Source organism: Canis lupus, chromosome X (genome assembly GCF_011100685.1).
Source record: "Canis lupus familiaris isolate Mischka breed German Shepherd chromosome X, alternate assembly UU_Cfam_GSD_1.0, whole genome shotgun sequence".
Classification (NCBI taxonomy): Eukaryota; Metazoa; Chordata; class Mammalia; order Carnivora; family Canidae; genus Canis; species Canis lupus.
The window spans coordinates 70,309,464-70,329,542 of NC_049260.1; the positions used below are offsets into that span (position 1 = coordinate 70,309,464).

General features: G+C 35.5%; 1 protein-coding gene across 3 annotated transcripts in view; it reads left to right on the forward strand.

Annotated features, from left to right (window-relative positions):
* The window catches only part of DIAPH2 (diaphanous related formin 2), a 1,049,860-nt gene that overhangs the window by 54,395 nt on the left and 975,386 nt on the right, over window positions 1–20,079 (forward strand). For 2 of the 3 annotated variants that reach the window (XM_038587833.1, XM_038587834.1), the window contains exons 2-3: window positions 16,216–16,248; window positions 18,828–19,004. In XM_038587833.1, coding sequence (XP_038443761.1) covers window positions 16,216–16,248; window positions 18,828–19,004 — 210 coding nt within the window. The remainder of the gene's footprint in view (window positions 1–16,215; window positions 16,249–18,827; window positions 19,005–20,079) is intronic. The other variant, XM_038587835.1, reaches the window with a different exon arrangement.

Below are 20,079 nucleotides of genomic sequence, written 5' to 3' on the forward strand. Positions count from 1 at the left end.
TTAAAGAATTGTAATTTGGTAATTGGAATGTGTTACAAAAGGAGAAGTTAGAGACGATGGGAGACTATCACAGGACCAACTGTAGCCTAATCTCAGAGTAGGTTGGAGATGGCTAGGTGAAGGAGGGGGTATAGGGTGAGTGCTCTAAGCAAAGTATACGTGGAAAGGCCAAGGTTGAGAAAGAACGAGCTCTAACTAGTATTGTTATACTGATGACTCTTACAGACTGACTTCAGAATGTAGGTAGAGGTTTTAGAGGTTGGGTTCTACTCAGATCTAAATACTAATCCTAACTGTGTAATTTATTATCTTTGTGACTTTAGGCAAATGACTTAATGACTGTAAAACTTGATTTCCTGGCCTATAAAATAGGATGATAAATTCCTATATAATCAGATTGCTGTGAGGATTTTTATTTATTTTTATTTTTTTAGGCTGTGAAGATTTAAATGAGGCAATGCATGTAAAGCTCTTAGCATAGTACCTGGAACATAGTAAATGCTCATTAAATGGGAGATAGTATTTGAATAGAATAGACCAAACTTGCTGATTTCTGCAAGCTACTTTTTTAGCCTTTGATTCTTCCTCCAATCTATCCTGAATATTACAGTTTACAACCCTTCTCTGAAATTCTAAAATCTGAAAGCTCTGAAAACAGAAACCTGACCCTACTTGAAGCTATATATAATCTTTGTCTATTTATCTTGTTTTGTGGAATATTCCTGTTTCACTGTTAACCTGAATGTATTTTATTTAGGGTGCTACATTAGATCCTACTGGGTGTATTTTGTAATATATGGAACACATACCATATTCCTTTCTAAAATTTTGCTCTAAATTCCAAAACATATCTGGCTTCAAGGGTTTCAGATAAGAGATTGTGGACTTGTACCACCTGAAGGCATATTCCTAAAATAGCACCATCTCCATGTCTGTCTCTGAATCAGAAAATCATAAGAACTCTCAGTAGCTGTGAGACTTAAGTCTAAACTACTCCCTGTAGCTTTCAAGATTATCTCTAACCTGTCCCCACCCTACATGTTCAAAATTTAGTACCTTCATTGTGAACCCTTTGTTTTATAAGGCTGTTTGCCTAAGTAAAATAAGATGTTCATGCTGCTACTTCTACCTAACTTCCTTCTTGTCCCCTCTTTCTGGCTATTCAAATCCTACCTAACAAGTAGGGCACAGTTTTTAAAAATTTCTTAAGGTATATTTATGTATTTCTTCTCTGACTTCCTATTGTACTTAATTTATTCACCAAATATTTGAGCAGATATTACATGCCAGCTAGTATTCTAAGTGTTAGAGATCCCAAAATGAATTAGACAGTTAAATTAAGGTCTTGGCTGTTAGGGAATTTGTTTATTAGAAACTAGGACACGAATAAGTAAATAAATAAGTGTACAAGATAATTTCATGTATTGGTTAATGCTGTGAAGATAATAAGATAGGACATGTGATAATGCCTAGGGAGGAGAGGTGTGTGACATACCTCAGAATCTCATAGTTTAAGTATTTGTTTATATGTGGTTAGATTTCACTCGAATTAGACTATAGAAGACTTAAGGACAGAACCATATCTTAAACTTGTATGTGCCATAAATTTCTGGGCATATGATGGGTACTCAGACATATTAATGCTTGGTTGAAACATTTCTCTTTTTTTAAAACAGTGAAGGTAAAACTTTCTTTATTAAATGGTGATCCCCACTTGGCTAACTCTTTGATCTCAGAGTATCTATTATGTATGAGTATGCTGTTTTAAAATATTTGTATTTGTGTAAAACTAGCTTACATTTATGTTCCTTTTTATTCATAGACTAAAAGATGAACTTTCATATCCAAATAATTTTCCCATTTGAAATAGTTTTGTACAAAGCAAATAAATGTTATTTCTGTACCTGCAGAAAAAGTTATGACTTTTAGAAACGTGGATTATTTCTGCAGTTCTTTCTGATTAATTCAAATACTAAATGATTTCCTCCAATTCATTAGTGTGATTTTTTTTTTAAAGACCTAAGTGGCAAATAAACATTTCCTCATTGCTTCATCCTTAGTCCTGAAACTGAGTTTGATTGTTAGAAAGAAGAGACTGCTGGATTCCTATATCATAGTAACTCCTCTTGGCAGTTAAAGATTGAAGTTCCTGACAAAAAAGCTTAAGACTGAGCTTATTTTGTTATGACAGATTTATGAAATTTATCCAGTGAAGTAACGTGGTCTCTTAATGGAATAAACTGAAGCCCTATACTGCAATGTCCTGTTTGATTTCTGGTACATACACATTTTGTTCATTATAAATTAAAAGAGCATCTTGAGAAGAAAGTCCCAAAAGGAAATTTTTTTTTTTTTTTGTCATAAAGAGTTGTGTAAAGAATTTTGTTTTGTAATAGCCAAGAACTTGGGCATCCCCGGGGCCTCAGTGGTTTAGCACAGCCTTCAGCCCCAGGGCATGATCCTGGAGACCCGGGATCAAGTCCCATGTCAGGCTCCCTGCATGGAGCCTGCTTCTCCCTCTGCCTGTGTCTCTGCCTCTCTCTCTCTCCTCTCTCTCTCTCTCTCTCTGTCTCTCTGTGTCTCTCATGAACAAATAAAATTAAAAAAAAATATATATTTTTTTGTAATAGGCAAGAACTTTGGTGGGTTAAAATTTGAGGCTTTTGATTTGACAGTACTTCTGAGATGATGTCCCTATGGTTACAAAAATATAAAAGTAAGGCTTTATTGAAATGATGTAATGGACAATTTGAGATGCTAACAACAGCAAAGTAAGGTAGAGATTAGGAGCTTAATGCCTGTAACCTTTTTATCTCAACTACTAGACTTTTGCCCTTCAAGTGCAAGACCATGGCTCTTTAAATCCCCTTTAAATCTAGTATACTGCCAAATGATCTCTCATGTGTTCTAAATGCTAATAATGATGGAAGACTACAATGCCTAAGATGACATGTATATGTCTGAAAATGATGCTTAGTGTTAGGAGTTGAAATTATATTTTGGATTACTTTTAAATAGAAGCAGTAATCAGTGATTTTGAATGACAAAGTTTGCTTTCCTCCTGTCTTCTTAGAATTAAACTTCTACATTGATCTCAGTTATAAAAATCGGAATACATTTAGCTTTCTTGGTAAAATAAACACAACTGAGAGGTACTAAACTAAAAAAAATTTTTTAAAAGATTTTTTATTTATGAGAGAAAGACAGACAGACAATGCAGGGGGAGGAACAGAGGGAGAGGGACAAGTGGACCCTGTACTGAGCGTGGAGCCTGACATAGGACAGGGTCTCTGGACTTTGAGATCATTACCTGAGTTGAAATGAAGAGTTAGAATTTCAACCAACTGAGCCACCCAGGTTCCCCTCCAAAAAATCTTTACAATCAAGTATTTGAATGCTTGAACCCAATGTTCATCTTTGTTAATAGGTTATTAAATGGGGTGCCTGGGTGGCTCAGTGGTTGAGTGTTTGCCTTCAGCTCAGGGCCGGATCCCAGGATCCAGGATCAAGTCCCACATCAGGCTCCCTGCTAGGAGCCTGCATCTCCCTTTGCCTGTGTCTCTGCCCCACCCCCCCGTCTGTCTCTCATGAATACATAAATAAAATCTTTTAAAAAATAGGTTATTAAATGGCCTTGAATTTCCTTGATTTATTTTGCTGGTTTATAAAGTTTAGAGTGAGTACAGGATCTGAAAAGTTGAAAGTTAAGCCTTTGAAGAGTGCTTTCTTCTGTTACTGCCACTGATCTGAATAGATACTGGGCAGAAATTTTGTTCAGAGATTTCAAACTCTGGATCAGTGTTTGATATAGATGACGTTACTTAAGGGCCCTACTAATATAAAAAGTATATTGAGTTATTTCAGGGTGTTACCCTGTTAGAGTTCTCAGAATTTCTCTATTGTGATCTTTTATTAATCTCATCTTCAACTAAACTGCATTCTCCATAAAGGAATAATGAATGTTTATCTTGTTTATATTCTTAGTACTCAGTACTGAACAGGTGCATAGTAGATGCTCAAATATTCATTCAATTGAACCGAACATAGTTTTCTTTCTCATATTGCTGTTCTTAGCAAGAAACTTAAAGCTGGGTAAATAACTGACCATTTTTATTGCAGTGGTCAACTTATTTATTTATTTTTGAAAAGATTTTATTTATTTATTTGAGAGAGAGAGAGAGTGAGAGGATGAGAGGAGGGAGGGTCAGAGAGAGAAGCAGCCTCCCCACTGAGTGAGGAGCCAGATGCAGGGCTTGATCCTGGTACTCCAGAATCATGACCTGAGCCAAAGGCAGATGCTTACCTGACTGAACCACCTAGGTGCCCTGCAACTTATTTATTTAAAAGAGAAGAAAATAGCCAAATTGTGTGACTAAGTTCTTTAGTTGGTGGTGAGACTTTTGAATTATATACAGTTTAATTGTCCAATTTCTGTGCTAGAGTAATTGTATAATGTTTATACAACATTGTATTACCATGTAACAGCCACAAGAGTTGAATCTTTATATATTGCTGTCTTTAATTTCTGCCTGATTGAGAAAATTAAAACAATTTTCTTGCAACAATGACTCTTGAATTTCAATAAAAACTTTAGCATTCAGATTTATAAGTAAATCCACCCTTTCTCTTAAGGGGGTGAGACTCTGGAGTGATACTTTTATAATTATACAATACTCATAATACTGTACTAAATTGTATTTAATATAACTGGGTACAAATGAGGTTTAATAATCGAATTGCTTTACTAACTGCAAGCTTATTGCTTTTCCAGATTTGTTTTTAATGGAAATATATGGTCAATATACTTATTGATGTAATATGCCCTCATCCTAATGATTATTATTATTTGATTTGCACAATAAAAGCTTATAAAATAACTTTAATTAGTGCTTTTTATTCAGGGATGTGAGTCTAATAAAGGTTTTTTTTTTTGGTCATTTTTTCTTGATAGTAGCTCTACAGTTTGTACACAGGGGTAAAAATTATACTGTCTGCTTGCATGCTATATGAGAGAGAGAGAGATGGATGTACTTATATAAATTACATTCAGATAAAATTTGAGAGCTTGTCCCTAAAGAACATCATTATGAATGAAAAAAATTTTAGGATAATAAATCTTGAAAAATTTTTTTAATTGAGTATAGTTGACACACAATGTTTCATTAGATTCAAGTGTACAACATAGTGATTTGGTTTATTTATTATGTTATGCTCACCACAAGTATAGATGAAAATGTTTTTTAATAAAAACATTTAAGAATATGTTTAAAGTTTAGTTTAGAGGGAGGCGGCAAGATGGCAGAAGAGTAGGAGTCCTCAACTCATCTGGTCCCACAAACCTAGATAACATTCAAAATATCCTGAACACCTATGAATTTGGCCTCAGATTTAAAGAGAGAACAGCTGGAATGCTACAGAGAGAAAAGTTTTCCCTTCTAACAATGTAGGGAGGTGAAAAAAATTAAAAAAAAAAAATGAAGTGGGGGAGGGGAACCACAACTAGCAGGCTAAAGTGGAGCAGTGAAGCCTCCAGGGCATGAGGCCAGCCTTGGAAACCTTAAAAATCCGTGCTGGTGTTTTCCCTGACCGAAAATTGCTTAGCAGGGAAATCATTCAGAATTGCAGAAGTGGCAGTGAAGCCTCAAGATTCCTGGAGTCAGTATAAAAGAGGGGCAACGGGGGGGGGAGGATTTCACTGCAAACCGCGGTCCAATATCCGCATAGGGCTAGAGCGCTGCAGGCCTCTGGGCATTTGGGAGAAGCCATTCGATTAGGTGGACCGGCTCCAGAGTGGCCTTTGCACTAGAGTCTGGCAAAGGAAGGTGGTGACTGTACATGGTTCCAATTGGGACAGGCGGAAGCGGGGAGGGCACAAGAAAGTGAGAACTCTCTAGCCAATGGGTGCCCCGCAAGCTGTGCAGATGAGTGCACTTGCCTTGTTTTGAGGAACATTTAGGCCACTGTGGACTGGGAGACTGCGGTTAGTTACTCGTGGGGAGGTTGACTCCTGAGCTGCAAATCTGGCTGCCACCATTTTTTGGCCCGTCTTTGTTTCACTTTGTGGTTGGGAGAGGTGGGCCCTCTAAGGAAAAAAGGCCTCACAGGATAAACAGCTCATACTGATCCCAGCACCTGGCAAGGGGCCAGGATTCTCCGTCCAGGCACAGACATGTGGAATCAGCATGCAGACTCCTCCCCAAGAAGAACTGCTGGAAGAACAAGGGAAAAGCAAGTTTACTGAACAAGAAACACTGGAAAACTCCAGAAGTGATGGAGAATAGTATATAGAACTAGAGGGTCCTTCTTTTTTTTTTTTTTCCCCCTCTTCCATTAGAACTAGTTTTTATGGGATCCCTGGGTGGTGCAGCGGTTTAGTGCCTGCCTTTGGCCCAGGGCACGATCCTGGAGACCCGGGATCGAATCCCACATCGGGCTCCCGGTGCATGGAGCCTGCTTCTCCCTCTGCCTGTGTCTCTGCCTCTCTCTCTCTGTGACTATCATAAATAAATAAAAATTAAAAAAAAAAACTAATTTTTATATCAGACTAAAAATTTCCAATACCTTTTTCTTTTCTCACCTGAACTACAATATTTTACCAACACTTCATTTTTAAGCTTTTTTCTTTTTGACTTTCATATTTCTACAATTACATGTCTTTGATATATTTTTGACTTCTGTAGTCCCTTCAAAATATTCAAATTATTTTTGGTAGATATACAAGGTATGGGTATTTGTATTTTGTTTTTTCTGACTTGTTTAGTTTTACAATGGTGGAAGTTATTACCTTGTATCACACATCCAAAATACAAACAGAACCAAGTGGTACACCGTATTGGTTCATTCTGTGAGATTATATCCTCTCTTCCATCCCACTGCCCCTCTCTTTTATTTTGTTTATGTTTTTGTGGTCAAGGTTGAGTCTTTACCTAAGTATTGCTGATTTATGTAAATTTGGGATTGAGCATCTTCTCACATACAGAACAAAACACACTCAGAACCAAGAGGGTCACCCTCTAAGTCCCCTTGGGGAGACTGTATCCTCTCCTCCCACCACTTCCTCACCACCACTCCTCCTTTCCTTCTTTCTTTTTTTTATTTGGTTTTTTATTCTTAGTATTTTGTTTTAATATTTGTTTTTCACTTTAGTGGTCCTTTTGTTTTATTTGATCTATTCTTTTTCTTTTATTTTCTGGTCAGTGACTTCAGAATCGTCTAGGGTACATTTTACTTAGGTTGGAGCTGATATTTTTGACTCAATCTGCTCATAAAGTCACTCTGCACTGGACAAAATGACTAGAAGGAAGAATTCACCACAAAAGAAGGAACCAGAAACAAGACTTTCTGCCACAGAGTTACAGATTTGGATTTAAATACAATGTCAGAAAGTCAGTTCAGGAGTACACTTATAAAGCTACTGGTGGCTATGGAAACAAAGCATAAAGGACTCTAGAGACTTCATTACTGCAGAATTGAGATGCAAACAGGCCAAAATTAAAAATAGATTAAATGAGATGCAATCCAAACAGGATGTTCTAACTGCTAGGGTTAATGAGGTGGAAGAAAGAGTGACATGGAAGACAAGTTGATGTCAAGGAAGGAAGCTGAGGATAAAAGAGAAAAACAAGAGGCCATGAAGAAAGACTTAGGGAAATAAATGATAGCTTGAAAAGGAAGAATATACATCTCATTGGGACTCCACAAGAGGCTGAGAGAGAGAGAGAGAGAGAGAGAGAGAGAGAGGACCACAAAGTATATTTGAACAAGTCATAGCTGATAACTTCCAAAACCTGGGGAGGAAACATGCATTCAGATCCAACAGACAGAGAGGATCCCCCAAAAATCAATTGAAACCATTCAACACCTCAACATTTAATAGTGAAACTTGGAAATTTCAAAGAATAATGTACTGTTTATATTACTATAGGTTAGTAATATAAGTTGAAGTCTAGAATTGTGGTACTTCCAATTTTTTTCTCTTTCAAGATTGCTTTGGTTATTTGGGGTTCTTTGTGGTTCCCTACAAATGTTAGGATTCTTTGTCTCAGTTCTGTGAAAAATGCTGTTGGTATTTCATAAGGATTCATTAAATATTTACATTGCTTTGGGTAGTATAGATATTTTACCAATAGTTGTTGTTCCACTCCATGAACTTGGAATGTCTTTCCATTTCTTTGCATTACCTTGAATTTTTTCCACGAGCATTTTATAGTTTTTAGAGTACAGGTTGTACACCCCTTTGGTTAAGTTCATCTCTATGTATTTTGTTATTTTTGATGGAATTGTAAATGGGATTATTTTCTTAATTCTGCTGCTTCATCTTCAGTGTATATAAATGCAGCAGACTTCTATACATTGATTTTTATATCCTAAATTCATACTAAATTCATTTATCAGTTCTAGTATTTTTTACTGGAGCAGGGTTTTTTGTGTTTTGTTTTTTTGGTGGGTTTTCTATATATTGTATCATGACATCTGCAAATAGTGAAGGTTTTAATTTTTCCTTGCCATTTTGGATGACTTTTTTTTCTTTTTCTTCTCTGATTTCTGTGGCTAGGATCTGTAGTGCTATATTTAACAAAAGTGGTAGGAGAACTTCCTTGTTTTGTTATGGACCTTTGAGGAAGAGCTCTGTTTTCCCCCTTTGAGTATGATGTTAGCTGTGGGTTTTTCATGGATGGCCTTTATTATGTTGAGGTATGTTCCCTTCAAACCTACTTTGTTGAGAGTTTTTATCTGACTGGATATTACATTTTTTCAAATGCTTTTTCTGCATCTATTGAAATGATCATATGGTTTTTATCCTTTCTCTCATTGATGTGACACATTGCATTGGTGAATTTGAATATTGAACCACCTGGGAATAAATCCTACTTGGTCGTGGTGATGATTTTTTCTAATGTATTGTTAGGTTCACTGTGCTAGTATTTTTTTGTGGATTTTTGCATCTGTGTTCATTAGGAATATTGGCCTGAAGTTCTCTTTTTTTGGTGGTATCTTTTTTTTTTTTAATTTTTTTTTTTCTTTATTTGTGATAGTCACAGAGAGAGAGAGAGAATGAGGCAGAGACACAGGCAGAGGGAGAAGCAGGCTCCATGCACCGGGAGCCCGACGTGGGATTCGATCCCGGGTCTCCAGGATCGCGCCCTGGGCCAAAGGCAGGCGCCAAACCGCTGCGCCACCCAGGGATCCCTGGTGGTATCTTTATTTGGTTTTGGTATCAGGGTAATTCTGACTGCACAGAATGAATTCATAAGTTTTCCTTTCTCTTCTATTTTTTTTAGAATAATTTGAATCAGTGAATCAGTATGAACTCTGAATAGGTATTAACTCTTCATTAAATGTTTGGTAAAATTCACCTGTTGAGCCATCTGGTTCTGGACTTTTGCTTGTTGCAAGGTTTTTATTACCGATACAATTTCATTGCTGGTAATAGGTCTGTTCAAATTTTGAATTTCTTTCTATTTCACCTTTATTAGTTTATATGGTTCTAGCAATTTATCCATTTTTACTAGGTTGTCCAATTTTTATGTATACTGTTTTTCATATTTTCTTATAACTATTTCTGTGCTTTTGTCATTTCTTCTCTTTCATTAGTGATTTTAATTATTTGAGTCCTTTCTCTGTTTTTCCTGATAAGTCTGGCTGAAAGTTTGTCAATTTATTTTTGCAATGAACCAGCTCCTGGTTTCATTGATCTGTTCTATTTTTTTTTTTTAATGTTTCTTTATAACTTATTTCAACTTTAATCTTCATTATTTTTTCCCTTGTGCTGGTTTTAGGTTTTGTTTGTTGTTCTTTTTCTAGGTCTTTCAGGTGTAAGGCGGTTGAGAGTTTTCATGCTTTTTGAGGTAGGGGAATATTGCTAACAACTTCTGTCCTGAACCATTTTGGCTACATCTCAAAGATTTTGGATCTTTGTGTTTTCATTTTCCTTTGTTTTCATGTGTGTTTTAATTTCTTCTTTTATTTCCTGGTTGACCCATTCATTGTTCAGTAGCATGTTGTTTAAGCTCCACGTATTTGTGGCTTTCTAGATTTCTTCTTGTGGATGACTTCTAGTTTCATAGCATTGTGGTCAGAAAAGATACATGATATGACTTCAGTCTTGAATTTGTTGATGTTTGTTTTGTGGCCTATATGTTACCTATCATGGAGAATGTTGCATGTACGCTTGAAAAGCATGTGTATTTATCATTGTAGGATGAAATGTTCTAAATATATCAGTTTGATCCATGTGTTTCAAAATACCATTTCCTTGTTGATTTTTTGTTTAGATGACCTGTCCATTGATGTAAGTGGAGTATTTAAATGCCCTAGTATTATTTTATCATTATTGATTGATTCTTTTATGTTTGTGTTTATACCTGCTTTGTGTATTTGGATGCTTCTGCATTGGGTGCATAAATTTTTATAACAGTTATGTCTTCTGGTATTGTTCCTTTTATTATTGTCTATTGTTCTTTGTCTCTTGTTAGTCTTTATTTTAAAGTCTGCTTTGTCTAATATAAATGTTGGTACTCTGGCTTTTGTTTGGCATCTTTTTGCATGATAGATGTTTCTCTGTCCCCTCACTTTCAATCTGCAGGTGTCTTGTCTAAGACATGTCCTGTAGGCAGCATAGAGATGGGTCTTGTGTTTTTATCCATGTCCTGTAGGCAGCATGCATGTCCTGTAGGCAGCATAGAGATGAGTCTTGTGTTTTTATCCATGCTGAGATCCTATGTGTTTTGATTGGAGCATTTAGTCCATTTATATTCAAAGTAATTATTTATATGTATGTATTTATTACCATTTTATTACTTTGTGATTGTTTCTTAATATTTTCTCTGATCCTTTCTTGTCTTTCACTTTTTCATGGTTTACTGATTTTAGTTTCCCCTTTCCACAGTGTATACTTTAATATTTTTTATAGGGTTGGTTTAGTGGTCATGAACTCCTTTAGTTTTTGTCTGTCTAGGAAACTATTTCTCCTTCTATTCTGAATGATATCCTGACTGGATAGAGTATTCTTGGCTGCCTATTTTTTCCATTTGGCACTTGAAATATGTCATTCCACTCCCTTCTGTTTTGCCAAGGTCCTGATGAAAAATCTTCTGCTACCTTTGTGGGGTTTCATTTGTATATTACTGTGTTCTTTTGTCTTGCTGCTTTTTAAAAAAATTTATTTATTTATTCATGAGAGACACAGAGAGAGAGAGAGGCAGAGACACAGGCAGAAGGAGAAGCAGGCTCCATGCAGGGAGCCCGATGTGGGACTCGATCCTGGGAATCCAGGATCGCACCCTGGGCCAAAGCAGGCACAGAACTGCTGAGCCACCCAGGCGTCCCTGTCTTGCTGCTTTTAAATTTTCTTCTTTATCATTATATTTTGCCAACTTAAATACAATATGTCTTGGTGTGGGTCTGCTTTTGTTGATTTTGATGGGATTTCACTCTGCCTCCTGAATCTGGATACCTGTTTCCCTCCCTAGATTAGGGAAGTTTTCAGTTTTGTTTCTTCTAATAAATTTTCTACCCCCTTTACTCTTTTCTTCTTCTTATGGGACTCCTATAGTATAAATGTTATGTTTGAGGGCAGCACTCTGTTCTCATTTTACACAATTCTTTTGTCTCCCTTTTATGCAACTTGGTTATTTTTCATTTCTCTGCTTTCTAGGTCATTAATTTCTCCCTCCACTTTTTCTAGCCTGTTCTTTCCAGAAAGCATGTTTCTCAGTTCATGTATGTCCTTTATCTCTGCTGTTATTCCTCATCTCTGTTATAGGTCTAACTCATGTCTTCCATTATTTACTCAAGCCAAGTGAGTATCCTTATGATCATTGCTTTAAATACTACATCAGGTGGGTTACTTATATCTGTTTCACCTAGATCTCTGGCTGTCATCTTGTACTGTTCTTTCATATGGTATAAATTTCTCTGTCTTCTGAGTTTAAGTCTCTGTTTATTTCTCTGTGTTAGGAAAGTCAGTTATGTCTCCTGTTCTTGTGGGTAATGGCATTATAAAGAAGAAGTCTTTATATGTAGTGCTTGCTACATGTGCTGTGCTATTTTGTGCTGGCCAGTTTTTCTTTCAGGCCAGTTGTCTGTAGAGGTTGTCTTTGCCTTGTTGTGGCAGTATTTTGTTCCCGGACTGAATATGGCCCATTTTGACTAGGTGTGTTCTGATCTTCTTGTTGTACTGCTGCCAAAACTGAGACTCAGCAAATCTTTCAAGTCAGGAGATGCAATGTGAGCAGGGGTTGGACTAGCCTTCTAGGTTAGGAGGCTCAAAGTCCTGCTGCTCAGGCAAGTGACACTGACATTTCCAGAAGTGCGGTTCTACCAGGATGTCCTGGGCAGGTTGGCGTAAGTTAGGTAGTGAGTGTTAACACTGTGTTGGTTCCCGTAGGTTGCCCTGTCCTTAGGAAGAGAGGCAGTTGAGGGAAATGGCACCTGACAGTTTCTTTGTTTCTGGAAGTTCTCTGTATAAACTCTTCCTCTCTGGGATGTGTTCTGAAATGAGCATGTAACCTCCCCACCATGTACCCTAGTTGTTCTTCAGATTCCTTTTTCCATGTTGTATGTCTGCATGTCTTTTGCTTGCCTTTTCTCCAGGAGCTTCCCTAATGCCCTCGGGGTCTAGCTCAGCTAAGCCCACTGACCTTTAAAACTCCAGGCTTTAAACTGTGCTGCTTGTCAGAAGTCTCCAAATTGAAATTCAGCTCCTCTCACTTTCCAAGGCAGTTGTTAGAGTGATTTCTTTTATCCATGTGCTCCCCTGTGTGTAAGTATGTCTCTTCCCTTTCTCTGGCTCCCTCCCCACTGCAGAGGCTAAGATCTGTTTTTCTCCCAAACTGTGGCTCTGCCCTTCCTACCTTCTTTGATGTGGTCTTTTCTCTTTCTTTAGTTGTGGAGTTTGTTCTATCAGTTTTCATTTAATACCCCAGTCAGTTTCTGGGGTATTAAGATGATTTGATAGTTATCTAGTTATATTCATTGGATAAGGCAAGCCTAGGGTCCTCTACTCCACTGCCATCTTTCAACCTCCATGTTTCCATTTAAATAGGCTGGACAGACTGGGTCTCACTGAACAAAAAACTCCAAAAGGAGGGATTATGGAGTAATGGATATAGAAATATGGAAATGGAAAAGGGCATTGCTGTCAGAGGGAAGAGCTAGTGCATGTGACTGACTGCATTGCATTACTGAAGAACAGTGAAGTCGTCACTGTGACTGTAGGTGAGGGAATTAAAGGGACAGTAGTAGGAGATGAGGTCAGAGGGATCTGGAGAGAGTACAGATCAGGAGGGCTTTGTAGGGTGCTGGAAGGATTTTGACTTATGCTTCATAAAGTAGAGAGCTGTTGGAAAGTTTTGAGCAAAGGAGTGACACTATCACATTTGGTTTTACCACTATCACTTTGATATGTTCAAAGTTAACTAGTATGGTAAAGATGGAAGCAGGGAGACAGGCTAGGATGTTATTACAGAAATCTAGGTAAGAGGTGATGATGGCTTGAACTGAATCTTCCCTTTAAGATTACTTTGGCAATGAGGAGAGAATGGAAACAGAGGTAATTATTAGATAGCTGTTTCCAGGGATTAGAATCTAAAAAGAGATAGTTTGTGTGAGAATGAAGAAGAAATTATAGAACATATATTGTGGGACTTGACAACTGCTTGGCTATAGGGAATGAAGGAGTAACATGAAAGTCTTAAGCCTGGATAAATGGAATATAGATAGTACCATTAACATAATATTATACTCCTTTTTGAGAGTTTGTCCTGACCCTCTGAAACAGTATCTTTACCTCTTTGTGCTCATGTTGTGTTTCCACTGGGTTATTAATTGTATACTCATTTTTCCTCCTGCCATCCTCCTTGAAAGCTTAGGGAAGTGGTCTCACTCTTAGAATTTTGGCAATATTAAGGAGTAATTAGGAAGGTAAAATTTAAGAATTCATTTGCATATACAATTTATGTGAATTATAACCAATCAGCCACATGTGAGTTCTGTAGATTACATGTGAAATGTGTTGGGGAAGGACTTTGGGTGCCAGAGGAATTCTCTTTGGTAAGATACTTGACTTCCTGGTTAATGATGGGAAAAGGCAGTTACCTAAATGGATTATCTGTGAACTTGAGTTTACCACGAACTGTTTCAATTCAGTAATTCAATCCTAGTATCCTAGATCTTGATTATAATAACTGAAAAGTTTATATGTTGACTGAGAGTTAGTATGTAGTCATAACCAGATAGATCTGTGGTCCTTGGGCAGGTCATTTAGCCTCTTCAAGTTTCAGTTTCATTATTTGTAAACTGAGAGGTTTTGACCAGATTATTATAAATTCCATCCAACTTTAATAGTCTCTAACTCCATACTGTGTAATTAAGTATGGACAAAAAAGTTGATTACATAAAAAAGAGAGTAGGGTGAGAGAAGAAAACTCAAGTTTCTTCCTATAAGACAAGGTGGAAATATTACTAACAATAACTTTTTTCTTGTTTCTGTCCCCTATGATCAAACTGTCACCATACATTCAATTGAAATATAAATTCAAACCATTCCAAATATATTTGTACCTTAAGTTAGATAAATTGACCAAATCACATTGTATTTTCCCTTAATTTATATTTTCACTTTGAAGATACTGATGTGTCTTTAATTTTGAGTTTATATCCCCAAAAGATAGAAAGAAAAGAAATAATTGCTTGAACAAGTGTATAATCTGCCTACTAATACCACAGGTGGACAGGTACATATCCAGATGGTGGCATGGTAGTTGAAAATTTGACATTTCTCACTCTGAAATTACATTACTGGCAATCATGAAGCTTGCCTTTATGCATAAAGATTTTAACTCAGTAGGAAACTTAAGAAGAAATATATAGAGATAGTCTTACAGTGAATTAATCTCTCTTAAAACGGCTTCAGTTCTGTTATAAATATTCCTCCTTCTTTTTTTTTCCCATAGGCAATAAAATTTGATTGGAGTGTGATGAAGGCATAGTACAAAAATGTAGAAGTGTAGGTCCCTGAGGGAATCAATGGATTGAAAGTAGAAAAAGAACTATACATATAATAGTGTATTTGTTCCAACTGATCCAGAGGAGGATGATCCTTAACAGCATTTGATTGATGATATTTGAGACAATTTCATGAGATCCTGAGACCAAATCCTTTTCATTTACTTAGAACTCATAATTAATTCTCCTTACCAGTGGTATGACCACATTTTTCTTAGTAAAAAGGGATGTGAGCATGCTTGACCAAGTTGATGCACATAATTCAGCTTCTTTTGGAAGACATAAATGTATAGGATATGGCAGAAAGATTAATTTCAATTCTTAAGAGGTCATTTTTAAACAAATCTTTTTCCTTCCTAATCATAATTTTTAAGTAGCATTTCAACATACTTATAATAGCTGCCTTTCATGCTGATCATATGTTATTGTAAGATCTTGAATTATCTTCTGAATCATGGAATTTTACTAAATTATTAATTATCATTTTGCTTTACCGTAAATTGCCTTATTACTTTTGTATTGCTGTAGTCTAATTCCTCAAATAATGGTGCCCATTTTGTTGTGTGGTAGTTTTTAAGTACTGTATTTTATTAACTAGGATACACCATTTGAAGTGTTTCTCAGTATTAGAAATAGAGAACCACAGGCAAAAAACAAGTGTTGGAATTTTTGAGAAATGGACATATATTAACAGAATCAGTTAATTCAGTTTGATCTAGAATATTTATAAATATGTTCTTTAATTATCTATAAGATGTTAACTGAATTCTAGACTCAGCTATTTCATTTTATTTCATTACTATTAAATGTAACATTTTTCCTATTCTATTTTAAAATTTAGTTTTTTAAAAAACATGACTCATTCTAAGATTTTGAAAAAACTTGAAAGGGCTTATGACTTTGATATATCTTTTCTCATGTTTGAGCACTATGGTAATGATGCCTGATCCAAATTTAACTTTGGGACTTTGCTAGTCATCTTTAAACAAATAGACACCCCCATCCAAGTCTTCATTTTTAATCTCCTTAAAGAGTTTTTTTTCCTTTTGTAAAGAATGTATGTGGTTATTTATTTAAACTTGCGAATTGTTTTTGATTAGTTATGATTAATAAAATAAATGGGTATAATTAAATTATTAATTTGTTTGATCTATGAATTTCTTTTATCTGACAGGTTTTCTTTTTTTTTTTTCCTTTTGGTTTTAATAGAACATTCAAATAAAAACTTTGGCAGATGATGTGGTAAGGTGGTCTTAGTAGCATGTTGTTATGTTATTTATGCATGTTGCTTTTTTACTAAAGTGGGTGGACATTAAAGCATTGATGTATGTAAGATATAAAATATCTAGATGTTTACAAAGTACAGTAAAATAGAAGATTTGTCAAGAGCGTGACTTTTCTCTTTTTGGATATCAAAGTAAAGAATTATATGAGAGCTCGATAAAATTTTGATATTATCCTGATACATACCTTAACCAGAATATTTTTTTGTATGTCTATAAAGCTAACTCTAGAAAATACAGATTTTTTTTCTTTTTTGATAGCCAAATAAACTGTGATTAAGTAAAAGATTAATAGCAATACTGGGGGAAATTATTTTAAAATAGAAAGGAAGCCAAGTTTATTATGTTAGGTAAGTGCTATTAAATTTAAAATTCTTACATGTTTTGACCTGAGGCTATCATAAAACTTAAAAGTTATGGGTTTAATATTTAAGTGTGCCCTTTTATAGCTAAACTTAAAATATAGTATTTTAAACAGTGTCAATTTTTTCTTTGTGAAATTACAAATAATGTAAAAATTATTAGTGATTTAAGGAGGTAAAAGCATATAGCTTGACTTCATTTTCTTATTAAGAGATAGCTGAAAAAAACCAGTTTTCTAGATAGAAATGAAGGGCATAGTGGAAGATCAAGTATATCTGTAAATAATGCTAGTCTGTAAAAAGCTAACACTGCAAAAGTGTCATGAAGGGACAGGAGCAGAGATATATTGAGTTAATGGTCGATTCCATACTTAAATGCTTTTATGTCCACCATATTTTTTAGTGAAATTTGATTGTTGGATATATACTCTAGCTTATTTGGGATTACTTAATATTTTTTCTTGACTTGTTTGAAAATATACTACATATCTAAACAAATGTAATTTTCCTCAAGGAGTCAAAAGAAAATTGGAATATAGTTCAAGATAATTTGAAAAAAATGAATCTTAATGTAAACATTGGGATAGGAACCAGGGACTTAATAAATTTAGCAAGTCACTTTTTCTGTGAAATGAGAGAATTAGTCTAGATGATTTTTCAGATTACTTTCCAGCTCTAAAACACAATGTTTTATATAATCTTTTTGTAAGATACCATGTACTGAAATAATTTTTGTAATCCTAAATAAGCTACATAAAACTGCTCATATTTCTGTCAAAGTATAACATTTTATTAAAAAAATGTTCTTTGAATCAAAATGAAAAGTATGTTCTTTTAATTGGGGGGATGGAACCAACAGAAATTTTTATAAGTTGCTGTAGTAACTTCTGTGATGCATTTTGTATTTTTGAAATAATTTGTAAGGACTCAGTAACATGGCAATGAAGATTACTGTCCTCACATCTAACATGTTTGCTTGTTTAACATGATTTGATGGTATGCATGTGCTTTCTAACAGAAATCATTACTGATTTTTGAGGTGTGATGTTTTGTGGTTTAAAACAGATTGGGCTGTTTACATGTACCTGGAGTCATTAGTACACTTTATATGAAATAGCAAGCTAATTATTAGAGATTGTACATGGAATCAAAGTTTTAGAGTCAATATCCATAAAATATCAGGTTCTTCATAATAGTATTTGTAGGAAGAAGATATTTCTATGTATGTTAACATTGCCATTAAGCAGAAAAGGTGATGTCTTGTTATCCCCAAATGTTAGGGAAAAAAAGTAAGGGAAGTAATGATAAATAGCAGCTGAGTGCACTAAACAGATCAACTTATTTAAATCTCAGAATAACTTTGTGGTATAGGTAATATTATTTATTTATTTAACATATATTAACTTGTTATCTGTATTTTAAATATTTTATTTATTTATTTTAGAGAAAGAATAATCCTAAGCAGACGGCCCACTGAGCATGGAGCCCTATGTGGGGCTTGATCTCATGACCCCTAGATCATGACCTGAGCCAAAATCAAGAGTCAGACACTTAACCAACTGAGCCAGTCTCCCCTTGTTATCCATGTTTTAGAGATTAGGAAACAGTACACATAATTTGCATAGGATTCCTCAGGTAGTAAATGACAGGTTCAAACCCAGGCAGTCTGGCTTCAGAGTTGGTGTTCTTCATCATTATACTCGAACACTATGCTGACAAAGTATCCATAGATACTTGTCACAGTTTTTGGCACTTTGAAGAGGGAAACATTACTCTAATTTCCCCCTTAGAATTAAATATTAGGGTTCTTTTTATTTACTTTCTTTATTTCTCATAGTTCAAATTTGCTGCCAAAGCCATATTCTCTCTTAAACAACCACATGACTTTGATGCAGGACTTTTTTTCTTTTTTACCTACTTACTATGTAAATAGAAATAATAAAAGACTAAGGTTTACTTTTGAGGAATACTTTCACACTTTAGACTTCCAGGATTGAAAAACTACTATAAATTTTCAAAGTTGTACAATCTCTAACTGGAGCTTGTTGCTTAAAGTAAGAGTCTGTCAAAAGACAATAATGATATATATTATACTAAGTGCTATTTTTATGTTTCAGTACTTCATATTTGTGATTCTGGGTTTCTCTCTTAGAGTTTCTTATTTTTTTCTTTGTAGCGTGACCGAATTACAAGTTTTAGAAAATCTACAGTCAAAAAAGAAAAACCTCTTATTCAACATCCTATTGATTCTCAAGTTGCAATGAGTGAGTTTCCAGCAGCTCAACCATTATATGATGAACGATCTTTGAATTTGTCAGAAAAAGAAGTACTGGATCTTTTTGAAAAAATGATGGTAAGTTAAACCCCTACTTTTGTTGTAATTTTAAAATGTATGTGCCCAGAGTAGCATGGGATTTTAAGTAGATGTGTTTGTATAGACGGTGTTTATATCACGTAAAGGAGAGAACAGAAACCTGTTGATAAAACAGAACTATTTTCAGAAGTATCTGGTTTTTGAAAAACATCCAAACCTGACTATTACTTTTACAATGGACTCCAGAAAGCAGGAGCTCTCTTACTTATTTATTTGTGTTCTCTAGTATTTTGTAGTCTTTGGGACATTGAATTCATTTTTTTTAAATGAGTTTTTTTAACTAGTTTGCATTTCTGTGAAATAAAACAGGTCAAAGTTTACTTTGCTGAAAACAACACAAGCTATCTTATTGGGTATATGAAATAGAGTTGGGAAGACAGAGGGTAAAAAATTAAAAAACAAAATGGACGAGAAACAGTGCCTGGAAAGAGAAGGAAGATGGCAGTGGAGTAGGAGGACCCTAGGCTCAACTTGTCGCAGAAACAGAAGTGGATAACTATCAAATCATTCTAAATACCTCAGAAATTGACCTGAAGACTGAGAGAACAAACTCTAGAACTAAAGGGAGAGAAGAGGCCATATCAAAGAAGATAGGAAGTGCAGAGACATGCTTTAGGGGAAAACTAAATCAAAGCTACTAAAGAAGGGAGGGAATTCTGGTCTGGAGAAGCAGAGAGAGAGACAGGCAGGCAGAGAGAAGGAAAGAAGGAAAGAGAGGAAGAAAGAAAGAGGAAAGAAAAAAGAAAGGGAAAGGAAAGAAAGAAAAGCACTTAGGGGGAAGCACATGAAGAATGTTTCTTCAAAGCCATTGGCTTGGAAGATAAGAGGGGCTGAATTTCATGAGTTCCTGAACCAGCAGGGATTAAAGCCTGGAGTTTTGAAGGTCAGCAAACTTGGCTGGATAGAGTCCTGAGGGCACTGACCTGCTCTTGAAGAGAAGGTAGGCAAACAACCCAGGGACAGAGGGCATGGAAACAGTGATCAGAAGAGCACCTGGAACACGTGGGGATTATTTGCTATCCTCTGAGTTTGCCCCTGAGAGGTTGCATTCACT